The sequence below is a fragment of the Mytilus galloprovincialis genome, chromosome 7, assembly GCF_965363235.1.
Source record: "Mytilus galloprovincialis chromosome 7, xbMytGall1.hap1.1, whole genome shotgun sequence".
NCBI classification, from domain to species: Eukaryota; Metazoa; Mollusca; class Bivalvia; order Mytilida; family Mytilidae; genus Mytilus; species Mytilus galloprovincialis.
This window is the reverse complement of record NC_134844.1, coordinates 40773900-40795740: the sequence shown is the minus strand read 5'-3', so window position 1 is coordinate 40795740 and position 21841 is coordinate 40773900. Positions and strand designations below refer to the sequence as shown.

At 33.3% G+C, this 21841-nt stretch overlaps 1 protein-coding gene across 1 annotated transcript; it reads right to left on the bottom strand.

Annotated features, from left to right (window-relative positions):
- Positions 1-8845: 8845 nt before the first annotated feature.
- LOC143082992 (uncharacterized) lies at positions 8846-12869 on the bottom strand. The gene is made up of 2 exons (XM_076259070.1): positions 12811-12869; positions 8846-10667 (listed from the first exon to the last, which is right to left on the bottom strand). Exon 2 carries the CDS (start codon positions 10656-10658, stop codon positions 8943-8945), a length of 1716 nt encoding a protein of 571 aa, XP_076115185.1. The 5' UTR covers positions 10659-10667; positions 12811-12869; the 3' UTR covers positions 8846-8942.
- Between the last annotated feature and the right edge of the window lie 8972 nt (positions 12870-21841).

Here is a 21841-nt window from a genome sequence, read left to right as displayed (position 1 = left end):
TACTTAAAATTTTGTATACATTCCACAGAATGACCTGTATAATTCCATAATTATAAGAGAAATTGTCCATTTTACCAGATTGCTGGAGGACATTTAACTATGATGATTTATCTCAACTCCCTCAGTGGTATCCTGAATATTTGAAAATGGAAAATCATACGGAACATATCAGAAATATACACACTTTTATACAGGAATTAAGTATCAAAATAACAGGAATTCACGAAATCCAATGTAACGAAAGCAAAATTGTATTTCAAAACTTAAAGCATTTACACATTCTAGAAGACATGTCTAGTGAAATGTTTAAGGACGTCCTTACAAGATGTCCAAAGTAACAAGCTATTGATATACAATGTATAATCCAACGGTCTGTTTTTTTAATTTACTTTACGGACTTAATTTGAAAGAAATAAAAATTTGGTTTCTATATCTAGCGCCAGAAATAATAGATATTAATGATCTAGTATCCTTAATTGAAACCAATCCAAATCTTGAGAAGTTAGAATTGAAGGTAAATATAAGACACGTACATTTTGGTGTGTATCTTCAATTGAAGGACACAACTGTAAAACAAATTCTAAATCAATTAAGAATCTTGAAAAATCTGGCCCTTCGAAGCTGCCCTGTTTCAAGTTAAGAATTCACGGCATGCAGTATTAACTTTGGATTAACAGAACTAACTATAGCCAACTGTTATTTGTTCGATGACAACGTAATAGAATGTATTACAAAAACGGCGAAAAACCTGTTAGTTCTAGAAATACTAGAATGCAACAAAATTACAGACAAAAGCATCGCGTCTATTGCTGAGAACTGTCCACGTCTTCAGTTTCTTTCAATTCATCATCCAGACACTGGATTACAAATTACTAATGAAAGCTTGATGGCTATTGCTAATGCATGAAGAAACTTAAAAAGATTATATTGGCGATTTCGATCGAAAAATCGCAATACAATGGATAGCGGAGTAATCGCAATTGCTAATTCCTGTAGATACCTTATGAAGATTTCTATCGACAATAATGTAGACATTGGTGAATTATCATTATCTAGCATTGCTACTTACTGCTTATTTATACGGGAAGCCAGCTTTTCTGGTTGTTACGGCATCATATTGAAAGAATTACAATATTTTATTTCATCTTTATTTTAAATCAAGTGAGCATAGAGAAACACCCGAAGAGACTAAAAGTAACCAAGATAAGCCTGAAGAGTTTTATAATCGGCCGGATTGTTGTGTGCAAGATTATGTGGCAATGTCATACAATGATCCACAGACAGAACTTGTTGTTCATTCACATCTTAAATATTTAAGCCTGGAAGCTTGCAGAGTTTTATCGAATATGACTGTTTGACATTATTTGAACTGTGTTCAGACCTAAGAGAAGTTGACCTAATAGGCACCAATGCAGATATCGACCAAATTTTGTACGATAAAATTAAGCAACTGTGTCCCCTTTTAAATCTATTAAATTCACAAGTAGCCCCTTGAGGTTTCTTCCCTCTAAATTTGTTAATCAAATGTACCTGAAATGTGACAATTTCATTTGAATTAATTTTCGTATAACGAAACACTTGTATCTTACTAATTTCATATGCCATTGATACTACTACTACTACTACTCATTCTACTACTACTACTACTACTACTACTACTGATGCATTAACTCCCTTTGACATTTGTACTACTTTTACGTCACCCTCTAGTACTTTGTGAGCGTCACTGTTGAATCTTTTGTAGATGGAACGCGCACCTAGCGTGGTCTTTGGTTTTCTGTCAATAATATAAGGATATCGTTGTTTTTCTTTAATATTCTTTAAATGGGACAAGTGGTAGACAAAACTAATCGAGTGAAAAATTTCCCGTCAAAATATATATACAGAAAATCAAGTTTTGTTTTACATTTTGTATACTAGACACCATCACATATACGTTAAATTCATGCCCAGGTTATAATAGATACACCTGAATGAATATAAGAAATCTGAAATATGGCTTCCTTAGTCACAAAAATGGCGCGATGACTTAAACAGAATGATGAAGGCCATATGTCCAAAGGAGACATATTCAATTCCTCATGATTTCCATTTACTTGTTGACATCATATATATATATATATATATGTTGTTTGTTTATGTAATTTATACATGTTTCTCGTTTCTCGTTTTTTTTATATAGATTAGACCGTTGGTTTTCCCGTTTGAATGGTTTTACACTAGTAATTTTTGGGCCCTTTATAGCTAGTTGTTCGGTGTGAGCCAAGGCTCCGTGTTGAAGGCCGTACATTGACCTACAATGGTTTACTTTTTTAAATTGTTATTTTGATGGGGAGATGTCTCATTGGCACTCACACCACATCTTCCTATATCTATTGTCAACGAAAAGCATCATAAATGATGATTCACAAATTTCTCTGAACAGAGGTAGGATATGTCAAGAGCATCTCTCCAAGGTCTCCACTTTTAGATAATCTTAGCCACCCCACTCAGAGTACTGCTACAGCAAATATTTGCATCAACAGGACTGTTAATTACGTAACTAAGTTGAGAATATAATCATCCCAGAAACATTGACAAAATAATATTTCTAAATCGATTTAGAGAAAAACAAATCCTGATTACAAACTAAAACAGAGGAAACACATCACCTATAAGAGGAAAACTGAAGTGCAACAAAAAACAAAAGCCATAAATAGTGGACTGAACTGGTTTTATGAATAGCTAAACCTCCCACTCGTTTAACAGTTGCATAAAATTCAATTATATTGACAGCAATTTGTGTACAAATAAACAGAGGGATTGTGCCTGATATTCATATGATGAAGACATAATCTTTCAATCAGTTTAATTGAGGTCTGGAGCTGGCATGTCAGTTAACTGCTAGTAGTCTGTTGTTATTTATGTATTACTGTCATTTTATTTTATTTTGTTACATCTTCTGACATCGGACTCGGACTTCTCTTGAACTGAATATCAATGTGCGTATTGTTATGCGTTTACTTTTCTACATTGGCTGGAGGTATAGGGGGAGGGTTGAGATCTCATAAACATGTTTAACCCCACCATATTTTGCGCCTGTCCCAAGTCAGGAGCCTCTGGCCTTTGTTAGTCTTGTATGATTTTTAATTTTAGTTTCTTGTGTATAATTTTGAGTTTAGTATGACGTTCAATATCACTGTACTAGTACACGTATTTTTTAAGGGGCCAGCTGAAGGACGCCTACGGGTGCGAGAGTTACTTGCTACATTGAAGACCGATTGGTGGCCTTCGGCTATTGTCTGCTCTATGGTCGGGTTGTTGTCGCTTTGACACATTCACCATTTCCTTTCTCAATTTAGGGGATACTAGGTAAAAAGTCGAAATTTGGGGTACAGCCCTCACCATTGTGTTATCATTTTAGTCACTTTAAAACAAACACACACATATATATATATATACTAAGTCCAACAACAAAAAAAAACCCAAAAAAACACCAAACAATTAGACAATGCACTTAGGCAAAAATGAAAGACAAGAAAACAAATAAAGACGAGCCAACCAAAAAGGATATTACCTACAATGGAATAATTAAAAATGATTAATAATTTACAAGAGTAAACCAAGAGTTCCAAATGGTGAAGTTGAAATCATCCCTTCGTAAATTTTACGGACGCCATCGCGAGTTGGTTGACCGTTATGGAATAACCGTTTCACAAATGATATCGGATATGTTCCTTACGTCGTAACTACAATCCCCTTCCCTTTCATGAATGTGACCTACCGAATTAAACTATTTACCGGATTTGTAATCACATAAGCAACACGACGGGTGCCACATGTGGAGCAGGATCTGCTTACCCTTCCGGAGCACCTGAGATCACCCCTAGATTTTGGTGGGGTTCGTGTTGTTTATTCTTTAGTTTTCTATGTTGTGTCATGTGTACTATTGTTTTTCTGTTTGTCTTTTTCATTTTTAGCCATGGCGTTGTCAGTTTGTTTTAGATTTATGAGTTTGACTGTCCCTTTGGTATCTTTCGTCCCTCTTTTACAAAGACAAATAAAAGAACACTACAACACGTAATTAAGACGATAACTATTGTCGGATACCAGAGTCGATACTCCAAGAACATCATGTATTAATTGTGAAATTGGTACGAAATACTTATAAACACGATTTTGACATTTTATGAAAAGTCTGAGTTGCAGCTTCAAATTTACAATCGTCTTGTTTCGCTAAGTCTAAAAATGAGTCGGAGTAATCCGTATCTGTTGTTTCTTTAATATTTATTTCTCTTGGTATATAACAATACAACATAAAATTAGAGCCATGCTATACAGAATTACAAGAGACTATTATTTGTCTGTTTGTCTGTTTATTTTTAGCCATGGCGTTGTCAGTTTATTTTCAATTTATGAGTGATTGAAAGAAAACATATCATATTAAGTGCAGTATTGCGGAGCATGTATGGAACGGATATGAACTCTGCGCCGGAGATTGTAAAACTAATACATAATGACATACTCTGTATCTAACGTATACAGCACCACTGCCAAAAGTGGGGGAAGGGTTGAGCGCTCAGAAACATGTTTAAACCCGTCACATTAAGGGCATATCCAACAGTTTCAGGGGAGGTAATAACAAACGTAAACGTCGTCTATTGTTTCCCGTAATTTAACGTTGTTTCAACGACGTCATAACGGAATCACCATTGGAATTGCTATGGCCGTCTGGAAAGGGCGGGTTCTTTCATCAAAGGAAAGGGCACGGCGGGAATTGGCAAAAAACTCATACAAAATATTAACAGAAATAGAACTCAAATCTTTAAAGGTATCTTTGTCGTCTTGGTCTATTATAAAAGAACCGCAATTATCTTGATCATTATAGACCATACTCACTTAAGTTTCCGTTTTATTGAAATTATCTTCAATACAGTTGAGAACAACGAGAACAAATGCGTAATGATTTATTATTGCATTAGAATGCAAATTGTAATTAATTCTTTACCAAACTTTCCCGAGATTTTGTCATTCGGGATAGAAAACTCAAAGTTTGGTTTTACTTAAGAAAGATGAAAAAAACCTGGTTTCTTGAGAAAAATAAGATACGGCGTAAACTAACATTTATCATGCATCTAGCTTTGCGTTGAAGTCCTAATGTACAGTATATACATATAGTAGATCTTTAAATGAATACGACCTTTAACTGGTAAACAATGTAAAACAAAAGATGACACTGTAATAAAAACAAAATTGAAATAGGAAAACATTGTAATATATACACTGACATACAAGTAGAAAATATCTGACGATTTTGATGTTTACTTATGTATGAGGAAACAAATATAATTTAGCAAAAAAAAAAACAACGGCGTAGGTAAAATCATAAAATCAGCGGGTCCATAATAGGATAGGGAAAAAAAAACAGCCATCGAAATACCATAATTCAAAATTGTGGAAAAGGGGGGAGGGGAAGGGCTAATAGCTTAACTCAAGATTTTGATCTTATTCAACTTTCTTCTAGTACGGCATACGTTTTACCGCTAGCAAACTCCTTATCTTAATAATGTATCAATGATTTACTTCAGATCCACTTTCGCCTCGTATTAAATATGCGTGATATATTTGCCACTGGAGCACTGGAGCAATCAATTTATCAGTTTCATATAGTGATGCATAATCATCAGTTTTCAACGGATAATTGTCTCAAACAGTTTTCCAGTTTTGGTATTTTATTCTTATTTATATTTTGTTTTTTAACGATAATTTTAGAATTTCTTTCCGCATCTTTCTCTTTGAATTCATTTGTTTGAATAATCAAAAATAATATAGTAGTCTACATCAGCGGTTACATTGTATGCAGTCAAACTAGGCGGAGGGCAGTAGAACAGAAAACAATCTCCATTGTGTACATATGCAGTAACTCATATATTGAAGCGTAAAACAACGGCAGTCAGGCTCGTTTTTCGGCCCTTTCCTTTATTCTCAAGCTTTTGTCTTACTGATCTGTTTGTTTTTAAATAAAGCTGGGTTTTTTTACCTTCAACTGCAAAAGGCGCAACAGATGTGTTAAAATCAGCCATGTGACTTATTTGAAGATTCATGTGACCTTTGTTGTTGTTTAGAGATTTTATTCAAAGTTCGTATATCCCTTCAACCATTTATTTAGATGTCCGAGCAGCTGAACGGCCGCACCAAATTTTAGCAAAGATATACTGTCGGATGGGAGAAGTCCAGAGATGTGAATATTTCTATACCCAATCAATCCTTTTGTTTTGAAAAAGATTTTAAAGGTATACATTAATACGACAGCAACCCAACGACCCATATAATTCAAAACACTAAGAGTCAACATACAGATTTTTTATATAGCTAGAAGCCTATAAAGAATAAAAAGCCCGAAATTGCAAAATGAATTAATACGGAGTCAGTGAGTTTTTCACTATCGGGTTTCACAATTTTGACGAACACAACAGTAAAACTATCTGAATTGTTATCTCGTCCAGATACTGGTTCATTATAAATAAGAAGATGCGATACGAGTGCTATCAAGACAAATACCCAACAAAGTCAAATTGTATAAATACATTTGTCTGCCACACCGTCGCACTGCCTTTGAAAAATTAGCGGGGAAATATAACGTTATTTTCCGAAACGTCCTAATTTTTGGCGCAATTTGTGAGGCTTACGGGAGGGATTGAGTAAACAGTACTATATTACTCAATTTTTCTCAAAAACGAGTATGGTGACAAATATTTTTCAAAACGTTATGACGATCCATTTTTTTAAAAGAATAACATATCTTACTTTGGGCAAATCGACACCGTTAGAAATATTTCAAAAAATCAAAAATGTGCATTTCAAATGTTCATTTCTTGCCGTTGTTTGGGTTCACCATAACGTTTTTGGCTTTATTTGAGTAAGAGTTAATGCTTTAAATGGTAAAGTTAGATTTTTCTTACCATCTTGAATTATTTTGCTTCAATTTGAGCCCAATTATATAAGTATATGTTGATTAAAAAATCATATTTATTTTTTTCAATAAAAAACGTTTTTTACTCCAAAATTGCAAAAAATGTTCAATTTTCAGCAGTAATTTTTGCAAAAACGAAATCGGCAACATATATTTTTTTGGGCAAAATTTGATTCTCTGTCAACTGAAGAATGAAATATCTTAAAGGGAAAAAATTGTCACCGTCAGAAATAAACTGTTGGATATGCCCTTAAATACGAATGTGCTGGTCTCAGGAAGGAGCCTCGAATCTTTGTCATTGGTTGCTGTCTGTCATATATTTTATTTGTCGTTTTGTCATATATCAAGCTGTTAGTAGTTTCTTTTTTTTTTTTATTAGTAGTTCGATGTTTTATGCCGTACGAGGACTTTAGTTGCTTGATTCCACTTAACTTGATCCTCAGTGCTCTCCTACTTCGTACACTATTTTGGTCTTTTTATAGTTATCAAAGGTACCAGGGTTATAATCTAATACGCCAAACGTGCGTTTCGTCTACATAAAACTCATCAGTGACGCTCATATCAAAAAAGTTGTAAATCCAAACAAGTACAAAGTTGAAGAGTATTGAGGACCCAAATTCCAAAAAGTTGTGCCAAATACAGCTAAGGTAATCTATTCCTGGGATAAGAAAATCCTTAGTTTTTCGAAAAATTCTAAGTTTTGTAACAGGAAATTTATAAAAATGACCACATAATGGATATTCATGTCAACACCGAAGTGCTGACTACTGGGCTGGTGATACCCTTGGGGACGAAACGTCCACCAGCAGTGGCATCGACCCAGTGGTGTAAATAGTTATCAAAGGTACCAGGGTTATAATTTAATACGTCAGACGCGCGTTTCGTCTACATAAGACTCATCAATGACGCTCAGATCAAAATAGTTGTAAATCCAAACAAGTACAAAGTTGAAGAGCATTGAGGACCCAAAATTCTAAAACGTTGTGCCAAATACGGCTAAGGTAATCTATTCCTGGGATAAGAAAATCCTTAGTTTTTTTGGAAAAATTCAAAGTTTTGTAACAGGAAATTTATAAAAAAGACCACATAATTGATATTCATGTCAAAACCGAAGTGCAGACTACTGGGCTGGTGATACCCTTGGGGACGAAACGTCCACCAGCAGTGGCATCGACCCAGTAGTGTGAATAGTTCTCAAAAATACCAGGGTTATAATTTAATACGCCAGACGCGCGTTTCGTCTACATAAGACTCATCAGTGACGCTCATATCAAAATAGTTGTAAAGCCAAACAAGTACAAAGTTGAAGAGCATTATTAATTGAGGACCCAAAATTCAAAAAAGTTGTGCCAAATACGGCTAAGGTAATCTATTCCTGGGATAAGAAAATCCTTAGTTTTTCGAAATATTCAAAGTTTTGTAACAGGAAATTTATAAAAATGACCACATAATGGATATTCATGTCAACACTGAAGTGCTGACTACTGGGCTGGTGATACCCTTTGGGACGAAACGTCAACCAGCAGTGGCATCGACCCAGTGGTGTAAATATTTATCAAAGGTACCAGGGTTATAATTTAATACGCCAGAATTTTCATATTCTTTTATTCGAGCGTCATAGCTGATTACTCTTTTATCGACGAAACTAGCAGCTGGTGTTTATGTTTTAGGTTTGGTATCCATGACTGTTTTATTTTGATAGTATCTCATTTGCAATCGTACAATATCTTCCTCCTTATTTTATATAGTTTTACAGGACAACTGATGCTTTTTCTGAAAATTCATTATGTATGAATGTTCAAGTACCTGTTTAGTTCACTTTTATTTTAAAATTTATTTAAAATTCTCGGACAGGTTTTTCATGTTTTCGGCAAATAAAACAAAAGTTGTATGTAAAATATGTACATTTACATAAAATATGTTTTTTATAACAGTTTCCACAAGGTTTATGGGATATGATAATGTCGTCTTCACCTTGAATTAATTTTTGTCACTTTACATTGTAAAGTAATGCGGACGATATGTTATTTTCATTGTTTGATGCTAACATCACAAGTACTTTTTTTCTCTCTTTATCATAATACAAATCGTTCAAAAACAAAACGCTCGGAAGAAGTTTACTTTTCTTACCGTCGGCGGATATTACGATAACGCAACCGTTTTGACGATCTACAGTGTAAACATTGCCGTTTGAATCTGTGCTAAGACCTCGTGCATCATTAAGATCTTCCGATGCAAACGTCCATATTTTGTCTCCATCAATATCACAGCAATGTATTTGGCATTGATCGGTTATGAAAAACAATTTGTCCTTATGATATTTCAGGTAACTTATTTCTCTTCCAAGAAATTTCGAAAGGGATATGGAACGAATTTTTGAGCACACACTGTGATCTATAATAACTATTTCTTTTTCAGTTCTCACTGCCAAATTATTGTTGCTGACAAATGAAATGTCATAACATTTTGTGTTTAGTGGTCCAATACATTTTTCATAATTAAATGTTTTGGATTCATAAATATCTATTCTTTTCAATTTTGGCAATGAAACTGCTATTTTCTTGTCACTTATCATATCTATATCAAATGGTTTTACCGGAAATTTTACATCTTTATGGCGGTTTCCTTCTGAATCAAGAACGACTAATCTCATGTTATCTGAAAAATCGAGGAATAAAAGCTTACCATCAGACAAAATCAGACATCTTTTTAATTCAGTATTACCAATACGACTAGGTGGTATAACGATCTCTTTTTTGAGTTCAAGACGGATCCTATCGATATTTTCGGTTACAGAAATCGTCAAATGACCTTTTCCTGACTTCAGGAACTCGTGTTGTCGGGTTCGTGTTTGAACTGAGACATCCGCTATAGTATCTACAGTGTATATACAATCGTTCAGTTTTTTGTTTAGTTTGATTTCCATCTCTGGTTCTTTGATTGTTCCCTTTTCATATGCTTTTAAAATGTCACTTATTTCTTTCGAAAGCATTTCATCAAAATGACGGATGCCAAAAAATGTCTGCCGATTTGTTGAAAACTGCTTCATGCGGCCAATTTCTTCCTCGATCTCTTGGATTTTTACTCCTCTCTGTGCAAGGATGTAGATTTCTTTTTCAATCTCTTTCACTTGCTTAGCATGTACACTTTGGACATCTTTGGTGAATGTATCATGTACCCTGTCAAGAAAGAGATCGATTTTCTTACGAAAGGATTCCCCCTTTTTCAATGCTATTTGTTTTTGTTCATCTAGAGCCTTGATGCTTTCTCGTCTATTTATAGTTATTTCATTTATAGTTTTTAATGTATCCGACACTGACTGCTCCACTTGATTTAAAGCAGTTGACGTTTTTGCCTCTTCTAAGATGTCTGCAAAAGGAACAACTTTTGAACACTGCTGGTGGAAATCTGTTACACATTGAACACAACAAGGACGATCGTGACAGTTGCAATAAAATTCGCTTACTTTGTCATGTTCTTTACATAACTGTGTAAGACTTAATATGAACTTTGGAATTTTACCCTTATCTTCTAAAGGAATCACCGTATGACGGTTTGTGCCTATAAATGCGTTATGATGGTCTACGCAGTTAGAACACATTGCTTGATTGCAATTTTCGCACCAAGATGTAGCATGAACATTTTCTTTTTTCATAATGTCACATGGATTACAAATTAGTCCATCTTGAAAGCCTCCTTCAGCCATGTTTAGTTTCTACAAAACAAATGTATCACTATGACTTTTAATGCAACTGAATGGTGTCAAAACATTAACTTCAAATAACGGTAAGCTGAATTAATTCAAGGTTTCTCACTTGAGTTAACTTAAAAAAATATTTGATCACACAGAAATGATTGATAAATATCTTAGTAGTTTGGTATTTCAGAATGCTTCAGGTCATCGTACGGTCTTAAACTATGAGCAAAGCCTATTCCGAATAATCAGCTTTAAAAGGCACCGAAATCACAAATGTAAAGCAATGCAAACGGCCTAATGAATGTACAAAAAATGAACGCAAAACATATATGTAACACAGCACCAAACGACAACCACTCAATAACAGGCTCCTGACTTGGGACAGGCACATACATACAGTATGTTAAGTGGGTTGATTATGTTAGCGGGATCATATCGATCCCTATAACCTGGGACAGTGGTGCTGTCACGGAATAGAAGTTCCTTCATAATATAAGTTCCAAAAGGAAAAAAAATATTCTGGAATATTATTTCCACAGGAATAAATATTACAGTAAATGTTCCTAACGGAATAAATGGTATAGAATATTTGTTCCAACAGGAATAGCTATTATGACAATGTTTATAACAAAGTTTCCATCGGAACTTCTGTAAGAAGGAACACATATACGTTGACAGTGCAACAGAATATTATAAAACCGAACTATAAAATCCGATGAAAAAGGCTTAACTAATTAGATGGATACAAATAGAAATATATTTTTTGTATGAGCATTTTTATTTATATATGTTTATACAATCATCGAATAATCTCACTAACTCATGTTCAATAGTTTAGCTACATGTCACTTGATTTTATTTGGTCTTTTTATCGAACATCTCCGGCTTACATATACACAATTTCGTTCACAGCCAACAACAAAAATTAAAGTTGTTAAGAGAACGAAACTCATTTAGTCTTCGACGCCTGTTCTTATTGTGCAAATGTTACTGCAATTAAAGCAAAACCATTTTCAATGTATTCCTAGAATTGTTAGTGTATCTTCGTGTGATGTGTTTTCCATCTAATAACGATATTCACTTCCGACTATTTTTACTGTTGAATTTTTATTCATGCGTATACTCAAATTTTAAAAGCATGTTCTGTCGATTTTTTCAGGTATCTAGATTTTTTTGTCAAGGCTTACTACGATGTTTTACTATTTCCAATTATTTTGCGATTTTCGTAAGTCAAAAACAGCGTCATATGTTTTGGTATGATCTAAAAACTGAATCAGTACACGGAGAAGAAATGACTATAAAATCCGGAAATGAGTACAAACATTTTTTAACGTCGTGGTTCCGGTTATTGCTTAAATCATAAAAAAAGTCATTTAATTCTTTTCAGAACTAAAATTAACTAGTAAATAGTTTTTGGTTGATGTTTCATGTACTGAAATTCTAACATTATTGATTTTTTTTTTTTCAGTTTGGCACTGGGTTTCTACAAAAGACATTTTTTTTTATTCAAACTTGTATTTTTCAGTGATTAAATGTAAAAACATAAAACTGTTTTCATCTTTCAGTATAAAAGTTGTATACAAAGAATTGTCAATAGAATGTTGAACGATTTGAGTTTAAACAACCATTTTATATATTAGAACCCAGTTAATTTGAACTCGTTGGTTTGTAATAAAAACTACCAAAAAACACATGACAGTCACATGTCTTGAAAATCCGGTGTCTGTCAGACAAACAGCATAGCTGTACTTTATGTAACCCTTCAGATTCTCATCAACTACTCTAATTATGTATATTTTTGACATTAAAAAAAAAAAATGGCTGAAACATGTCACTTTTATTAAATTTATTCTAACGTCTTTTAAAGCGATTTTGAATATGTCAGTTTTAGTGTGGTTGTTGTTCTAAATATAAAAACCGAAAAACACGTCACAATATAAGCGTGTGCAATTAAAACTGATGAAATATGGATGATACAAAAACATATGACACGACGATATTTGTATATTTTTGACAGAAAGGAAAGTTTATTGCACGCACTTCTATAACATAAAGTCATGTGTTAGGAAATATTTAAAAAAACAAAGAACTTATAAATGGTACAGCATCTTAGTTTAAAAATTCGTGATCCATGGTCAGTTTCAAATTCTGCAAGACTTACCGTCTGGGATGGATAATCAAAGTGAAAACGAAACTAGGAATTTCCACAATAACATACGTCACACATTTAAACAAGACGTACAAAATACTAACTTGATTTATTTTCCATAGCACAAAATATTTAAGCAGTGTATTAACTTATGACTCGGGTTCGATATATAAAGACAATCCTCAGTTTTTTGGTGGAACTAGTGTTGTTCGGTCTTAATTTTGTTTTGAGTTTGTTTTCTGCCGCATTTATTCTTAAAAATGACTTGGTAATACAATAAATACCTTTTTGACGTCGATGACAGAATTCATTTAAAGTTACTTCGAGGAATCAATTTTATTATACATAGGCGCGTATTAGACATTTGTGGAAACTCGGTCTATACCTAGGATTACACTTTAGACTTACGATTACAGGTGACAAAAACAGGGGGTCATCTCAAAATACAAAATCAAACGAAACATACAGATACAAAATAGAAAAAGTTGTCTTCTTTATATAACATAAAAAAAGGACCGCTAAAAGCCGAATATGTGAAGACAAGGATTTATAAGGACAGAAGGTATAGATAGATGTATGATAATATTATAAGCAGAAGCAATAGACCTTCCACTCGAAACAGGGTACTTTTAAATAACGCAATGGTTATTATACGAAAACCAGAAAGAAAAAAAAAATCACTGAGAGGATACTCTACAAACTGTTTCATTTGGAATATTAATATTGGTGTCGTTTTTGTTATGCATGATTACAACTTTGTATCCGCAACTGTTGCCTTGCCGACTTAAATAGATTGTGATTTTTTTTTTAAATTTCTTCTCGCCTGCTACCATACTGCATTTTTTTTTATCCCTAACATTCAATTGAATAGATTTGCGTATAAACTTTATGTTGAAATAAACAACGTCGCAGTGAGAGATCACGGGCTGTTCCGGGGGTTAAAACACTCCTTTTCTTGTCGATCAATGCTTTTGAATAGGGCCATATGGTAGGACCCCACCCTTTATCTTGGGTTGGAATCCCCGTTTGAAGATGGTTGGATCGACCCCTGCGTCGTCAGTGCACTCTCTATTACAATTCCATGAAATTAGTACCAGTCTCGGACAGACTTTAGGTAATTGTAATTGTAATCGTTAATCAGCTGTAATTGATTACAATTTTTCAAGCAATCATTGTAATCATTAATCGGCCAAAAATCTGATTACATGTAATTTGATTTAATCAATTACTTATCAAAATACCCTGTAATCATGATTACTTTTTGATTACATTCTGATTACAATGAAAAAATCTTAGACTGTGATATGGTCAATAAATGAACCTTTTTGTTATTCTTATATAATAAATATTCAACATGTTAAGATTGGTTTACTTTATATGTTAATTGATTTGTATACTTCAGTAAAAATAAACTCTTACAGTATTGAAAAGTCACTGTGAGCCTAAGAATAGACATATAGTACTCTGGTCTTATTAAGAGATATTATACATTTATTCACAACTTAAAGATGTACATATATATATTTGATAATATCTGTTAAATTCAAGAAATACTTTTCTTTAACCTTGAATTATAATCTTTTGTTAATATTGTGATTTTAGTCAACATTGAATTGACAGGTAGGAAACCAATCAAGGTTTGTTTTTATTGCAATTAGTATAGTTGTTGGACAATATATTTGATAAAAGATTAATCAGACATGTGAAAATTTATCTAATTAGCACAAACTAAATTAAAAGTTGGACAAATAGCTGGTTAAAAATAAGCAAATTTTTGTATGTGTTTGGACTGGAAATGTAAAATGCAATGATTTTTAGTACTTGGAATTTGTTTACAATTTGATTAAACAATTCTATTAAAATTTTACATATTTTTAACTGGTAACTTTATTTTGAAATACATGTAAAGTCTTTACGAGGTTAGACAAACAGTAAACTTTTTATAAAGCTATAATCAATTGAAGTCAAAATAATTCAGAGATCAATGATGATAAAGCGTAATGGCTCATAACTAGTGACACAATGTTCATATATGTATGTAGTAAACTTTTGTAGTTAATTAAATAGATGAAGTTTGAAGTTATCATTTTATAATATATATCAACAAAAATGCTATAGTTATATTAAATGTTTATTCATTCACAATGTTTTTTTTTTAATTCATTGTAATCAGATGTAATCATGATTACTTCCCCAATGTAATCATTAATTTAATCAGACACTTTCAGAAATGATGTAATCATTAATGTAATTTAATCGTACAAATGACAAAGTTATTATAATTTAATCAATTACATTGAAAGTAATCGGACACATCTCTGGTCTCGGAACAGGGGTAAAATCTCCTGTTTCGAGCATACCAGTCCCAACCATGTTCATGGCGGATAATTATCGACACTGCGAAAAGAAACCGTCCATACTTAATGATTACAAAGATCTCTATCATTATAATTGCAAAAAAGAAAAACAACTTGAAACTGGTTTGTCATTTTCAGTGGCGGATCTAAATATTTACATAAGTTGGGCCCACTGGCTGCCTAAGAGGGCCCCGCTCCCGTCACGCTTCAGTGATTCCCTATTTAATCAACCAAATTTTGTTCTCAAAAGAGTGGCCAGGACCCCTGCGCCCCTCCTCTTAAATTCCCTTCTGATTTTTTGTGTGTTGCTGTTGAAAACATAGTTGGCAAGTTTTAACTATTTTAGGACAGCTATATTCTTTCATTTCAGCTGAGTCTGACGAACAGTCTAAAATATATTTCCGACATAGAGAAGTTCGTTGATCACTGTTTTTTTTCTCTCGAATAGTTTTGATTTCTTTTCTCTATTGAAACCAAAAACGTAGATAAAAGTGTTTGTCCTATTCAGGAAAAATAAAAGATTTCAAAGTTATACGGAATAAATAGCTCAAAAACATCTTTCCGCTGTATTTCCTCATTCTCTTTAAAACAAAATGAAAGAGAGAAAGGATGTTTCAGAATTAACATGCTAACATGCTCCATGGTTGATTGCACCTTTCCTAAAGTCTTGCTTACTTTTTTGAGCAAGTGTCCCAATCTAGCTACTGCAACGACAAATATTTTGTGTTTCTCATGTTAAATTTATTTTTAAAATAATAATAGATCATTCTATCATACTTCGTACAATTACAGCATTTTCAACCTGGATAACACCGTATACAATAATTAATGTTAACACATTGCTGAAAATATATTAGAAAAAAATCGTTGTTCAACTAAAGAAAAGCATTACTTTCGTTAGATTATTTTGGATCGATGGTTAAGTTTTACACTTTGAGAAAGCCCAACATTTAAATGTTACCTGTAAGTGTAATTGTAATCCTAATCGTAAGTGTATGTCTATTAACCTGTGGTTAATGTCTATATTACATGATCTGTTTTGTACATAAAACACCCCCTTTTTCCCCTTGCAACGTACCAAAAATTTCAACATGTTCAAAGGTATTCAATAGAAAAAAAGGAAGATGTGGTATGATTGTCAATGAGACAACTCTCCACAAGTGACCAACTGACACATTAATTAACAAATATAGGTAACAGTACGACCTTCAACAATACGTAAAACTCATACCGCAAAGTCAGCTCTACAATTCCCGATATGAAACATGTACAATAATTCAAACGATAAATATAACGGCCAGATTTATGTATAAAATAATGCAAAAAAATTATCTATAGAAACAAACGCCAACCACTGATAAACAAGTTCATGACTCGAGACAGACTAATCCAGGATGTCGCGGGGTTAAACATGTTTTAAAAATGGTGCACCAATGTTCCCCATACCTGGGACATTATGTACTAGTACAAAAGCAATATATCAAGCCTGATCTCCATCATCTTCCTTTCCATCAACCACCACAAGACCTGTATTAATATTTCACTTGCCTGGCATGAACACATGTCGGTACAAGAAAGGTTCTGCTTAAAGCAAACACATTCCTTTGAGAACACAGATTTTCCTCTGCAAGTACAGACAAGGTCTTGACACAATTCATCCTTGGTCAGTGTCAACAATCTCTCAATTTCAAGGTTAGCAATACTTGTTAGATAGTATCGCACTCCATTAAAGGAAGCACAAAAACATTGGCTTTCAATGTTTCAACAAAATATTTTGTACTAAACTCATGATACATTTGTAAGGTCAATCCTAAATAAAAAAAAAAGCAATAAAACTGTTTTTGGCAATGGACATCATTGACTCAACAGTTGCCAAGCATTTATGCAATTGCTCTGGTACCATTCCCTGATATGATAATTTGTTATATGCAGTATCTTCCAGTAACCATGAAATGAATTGTATAAAGACGAATGCAGGCTGAATTGATGAAGGAAAAGCCTATTCATCAGTTAAGTATTGTTCTGTGGAAATATGTGGAGTGTCGATGTCATTTCTTAGTATACTTGCAGCGGAATGCAATATCATTTCCCTATTTGTGTCTGTTGATATTGATACTTGCATGCATCTCTGAGCTTTCGAGGCCTGCTTTTAAATGACTAGCAGATGATTAGCCATATCTAATGGTTATGTTGCTACTGAATACTATGTTAGATTTGATTTGACTTTGTTATGGTTGTATGTCAACTCAGTTTCTATAAAAGTTAATGAGTTTAGACTGAAGTTTCCAAGTATAATATTTTAACTTAGAATCAGTAGGAAGGAAAGATTCGAACGCGCCCTTGCCATAACCACGGTAGGCCAGAGCTCCTCGAAAAACAAAAGAAATATTGATATTATACGTAGCAATTCTTTAAATTTTGATCTCATGTGAATTCGTTAGTCATTTTTCCTAGTGTTGAGTGCAAATTGAGGTGCATATTGAAGTTATTTATCGTAAAAACAGTGTAGTTTTGCTGATTGTTGTTATACAATATACAATATGGCGGACGGAGGGACAATTCCAAAAACCCAGACTAAAACGTATGCTGAAATAGCCTCTTCCGAAGACACATCTTCAAAAGATCAGTCAGTAAGTGACGTTAAACCCATTTTCATAATGGAAGATGATTTATTTGGCTCTAGTAAGCCCACAAGAGATCAATATCTCACGCATGTCGAACTATATAAAGCAGTTGAATTCCTTGTAGACCCCAGTCACTTAAAAGGCTTACAAAGAGTGAGGGGGATGTGGAGGTTATACTTTGATAATCATGAGGACAGGGGAAAAATGCTTACCAATGGTATTGTAATTCGAAAGAAGCTTATCCAAACATACGCCAGAAATCCTATGGTAGCTAATAATGAAAATCCATCAAACATTTGGGTGAGAGTAAAAAATATACCCTGCTCAGCGGATGATGGACAAATCCAGAGAGCATTAGAAGAGAAGAACTGCATTGTACACAAAATAAATAGGGAGAGGTTAAGAGTTGATGGGCGTCTAACAAACTGTCAGACCGGTGAGTGATCGCTTTGCTTTTTGTGATCCCATCCCCACACCGTTACCAAAAACTCTTCTTATTGGTAAATATAGAGCGATAGTTCTCCACAAAGGCCAAGAAGACACTCAGAAAACAGTCAAATGCAACAAATGTCTGCAAGAGGGGCATAAGCTTTTTCAGTGTCCAAATGACTGGGTATGCAGAACTTGTGGAGGCAGTGGACATAAATCTAATTACTGCACTACTTGTCCGAATGACTGGTTGTGTCAAACTTGTGGTAAATCCGGCCATACAGCCAAATACTGTAATGCTAATACTGTCTCCTTCAGTGAAGACAGCCAATCAGAATCCGATTCTGATTCTGACAACAAATCTAGTCATCAGGAAAACGGAAATTATAATAAACCCCTATCACCAGATCTGTCGAATTAAAAAAAAAAACAGATTTACATTCAACAAACAAATAAGTGAAACAGTAGAGAAACAAAACAGTAACAATCAAAACAATCAATCAAAAGAAAATCCGAAATCATCTGATACGAATTCTACAGACGAAAAGAGGCAGGTTAGAAAAGCTAAACGACAAAAAAACAAAAAAGACAAACAACACCGTTCTTCCAGCGATCAGCAAAGTATGGATCACTTCTTAAAGGAAGCATTTCGAACACCTTCTCAAAAACCCAACAATGAGACAAGAACACGCAACAAACAAAATGCAACCACCCCTACTGATGAGCTGCATGCACGAGAGGAACCTGTGAAAAAAAAAATCTTAATTCCTCTAAATAAAATATCAAAAAAACAAAACACTTTCTATAAAATATGTTTTTAATTTTATTTAAATTGTATATATATTTTTGTTTACTTTTTGTTATAACTATAGACTGTGTCTATAATATTAACATAAACATAATTTATGAGTGTGATGTCTATATAACAGATAGAATACATTCAAAGAAGAAAAATTTAAATACAAGTACATGTACATGTAAAGAGTTATTTAAAAATATGGTAAATATTTCAAATACAGGAAGGAAAGATTTACATTTATCAAGTAACATTGTCGTGAGGAATGTTTTTTATTCACAATCAAGTCGTTGTCAACAGTTGATATTGAATAAGTAAAAGCAGTATCGTGATCTTCGATTTTTGCTTTCAGGGGTTCAGATTTTAGTTGTTTTCGTTTTAAGCAAATATTTTGTATTGCAAAAAGAATGATAAAGTGCTGTAAGTTTAAAAGATGAGAAACTATTTCAACTTTAAATTATACTAATTCCTTTCTGCCACGTCTAAAACATTCTTCTTGATATGCTTATCTGATTCAAACTTTGCAGAGTTTTCGATCTTTCTTAAATGTTTTGTTGCAACAATTATACAAGAACATCTTCATTCTAGAAACAAAAACCCGAAACTGAGGGACAACAGTCCGTTGATTGTCTGTAGTCATTTCATGTCAGAAGCTTCCTCACTCTTAAAGGGGGAACACTTCTGTTTACTTGTGTAACTTTTGTAGCATGAACGAGGGTCATTAACTGCCTCCAGTTCTTCAAATTCACAACTATCAACAAATTCTTCTCGAACCTTGAAGTATACCTCATTCAATCTATTATTCATTGCAGATACAAAAGTCAACTTCTATATACTAGTTAATTGACTCAAACTTTCAGTCGATGTTTCTTGGTATAGTATTCAATGCATAAAATTGAACAACTTTCGTCCTTTCTTATGACTATAAGAAGCAAGTTTCAACGGATTTGACGAATTGTACACGTCGCAGAATCTTAACTGAAACTATCACCCAATTATTTTGATACAATAAGCCTTTCTGACAAAGTGTATTTGACGGATTATAACAAACTGCTTATCATATATTATTGGTCTTAATTGAAAATATTTGTGTATATTAGCGAAAAAGGTAGTAATTTCATGAGTGTAAGTTATTGACCATAAGGTTTTACAAAATATGAGGGGAAAAGAAGTGAGTAAGTTCTTTGCTGAAACAGATTTTTTTTTTACTCTATCCTTCTCCGTTCATATCTTCAGGCTTTTTCATATTTAGGTTCTAAAATTTGTACCAGTAACTAGTTTTATGCAGTACTCTATGCTTAAAATACCATGGGATAGTTTTTCCTTCTACTTTGAAGAAGAAACTAAAGAGGGTGTCTGAATTTGCGATAAAAATGACCCCACTTTTAAACAAGTTAAAACTTAGTAAATTTTTTAGGTTAGAAGAAAGATATTTTTTATGTGCGTAGTACTATTGTCAGAGTGAACTATTAGTGTATAAATGAACTGTTGATTGTATGTATGCCCAAAAAAATGTGAAACATAGCTGACGTTTCCAAGAGGTCTTACTCTTAATGTCCGAAAATTCTAACTTTTAATGTTTGTTTCCCTTTTTATGATTGCCAGTTAATTTTAACTGTTTGTGGGCTCCTCCGCGGTCGAAATTTACGAACACAAATTAAATACTAGTAACACGAATTCAAACTTAAACTCTGGCTCGAAAGTAGAACTTAAAAAGCCTAATTCGAAACGTAGCTCTAACTCCAACTTAACCTTAAAACATTTAACCCGATCGCATTTGACTCGTACTCTTACTTGAATACGAAGCATAACTCGAACTAAAACTCAAGACTTTAAAAAAAATATGATACAATCTTTGTTGTTATATACACTTCTAAAAAATTGAAGTTTGTGTTACAAAACAAAGATGAATACACAAAGAAACGTAAACAAAAATAACAACCCAAACAACTTAAAAGTGTCTTTCCTGGACACCAATACAAATGCCCTTACAATGTCTAGCTCGATCACTGTTGAGTTATTTATAGATGAAACGAAAAACAATCACAATAAATAATGTCTTGTAAATACGACAAAGCTTTTCTTTTTTTTTTCTTTTTCTTTTGAATATTGAATATTGAAATATTGTGTTTCAATATATAGTTCCAGTTGGTACTTATCTACTGAGCTAAAATTATGTAGCTTAATGATACCGTTTTGTCAATATTTGTGTTTTTTCAACAATCATCACAATCTGACGTTTGAATAAAGTTGAGTAAATCGGCGTTTTGCATTTGCGCCGATCTGCATTTCATTTGCGCCGATTTTTTCTTTCATTTGCGCCGATTTTTGTTTTCATTTGCGCCGATTTTTGTTTTCATTTGCGCCTATTTTTTACAGGTAATTTACAGGTGAATAGGTATAAGAAGATGTGGTATGAGTGCAAATGCGACAACTCTCCATCCAAGTCATGTTATTTTTCATTTATCATTATAGACCTCTTCCGTCATCCAGTTGTACACTATATGCACATACTTCAAAATCAAGAAGTAAAAACCTTAAATAAAAGCACTCTGGTTAATACTAAAATGACGAATTGAAAATCTATTTACAGCATTCAAATCCATAAAAACGGAATACATTAAAATCATATATCTGTTCTTGCTGAGTATTTATAGGCAACACATCTAATATATTCCTTTCTTGTGATTTCGTCTCTTCTATATTTGTTGTAATTGTCAATAACGAAGTCCATCTTTTCTTTGTATGGCTTACGTACTTATGTGTATGGCCGTCGATGGTTAAAGAATTGACTCCTCGGCTCGTTGCAGTGTGCAATATGTCCATCAATTTACAGC

Bases quoted from the DNA above. Each gene is read 5' to 3' on its own strand.
- LOC143082992 (XM_076259070.1), bottom strand. From the start codon at position 10,658: ATGGCTGAAGGAGGCTTTCAAGATGGACTAATTTGTAATCCATGTGAC.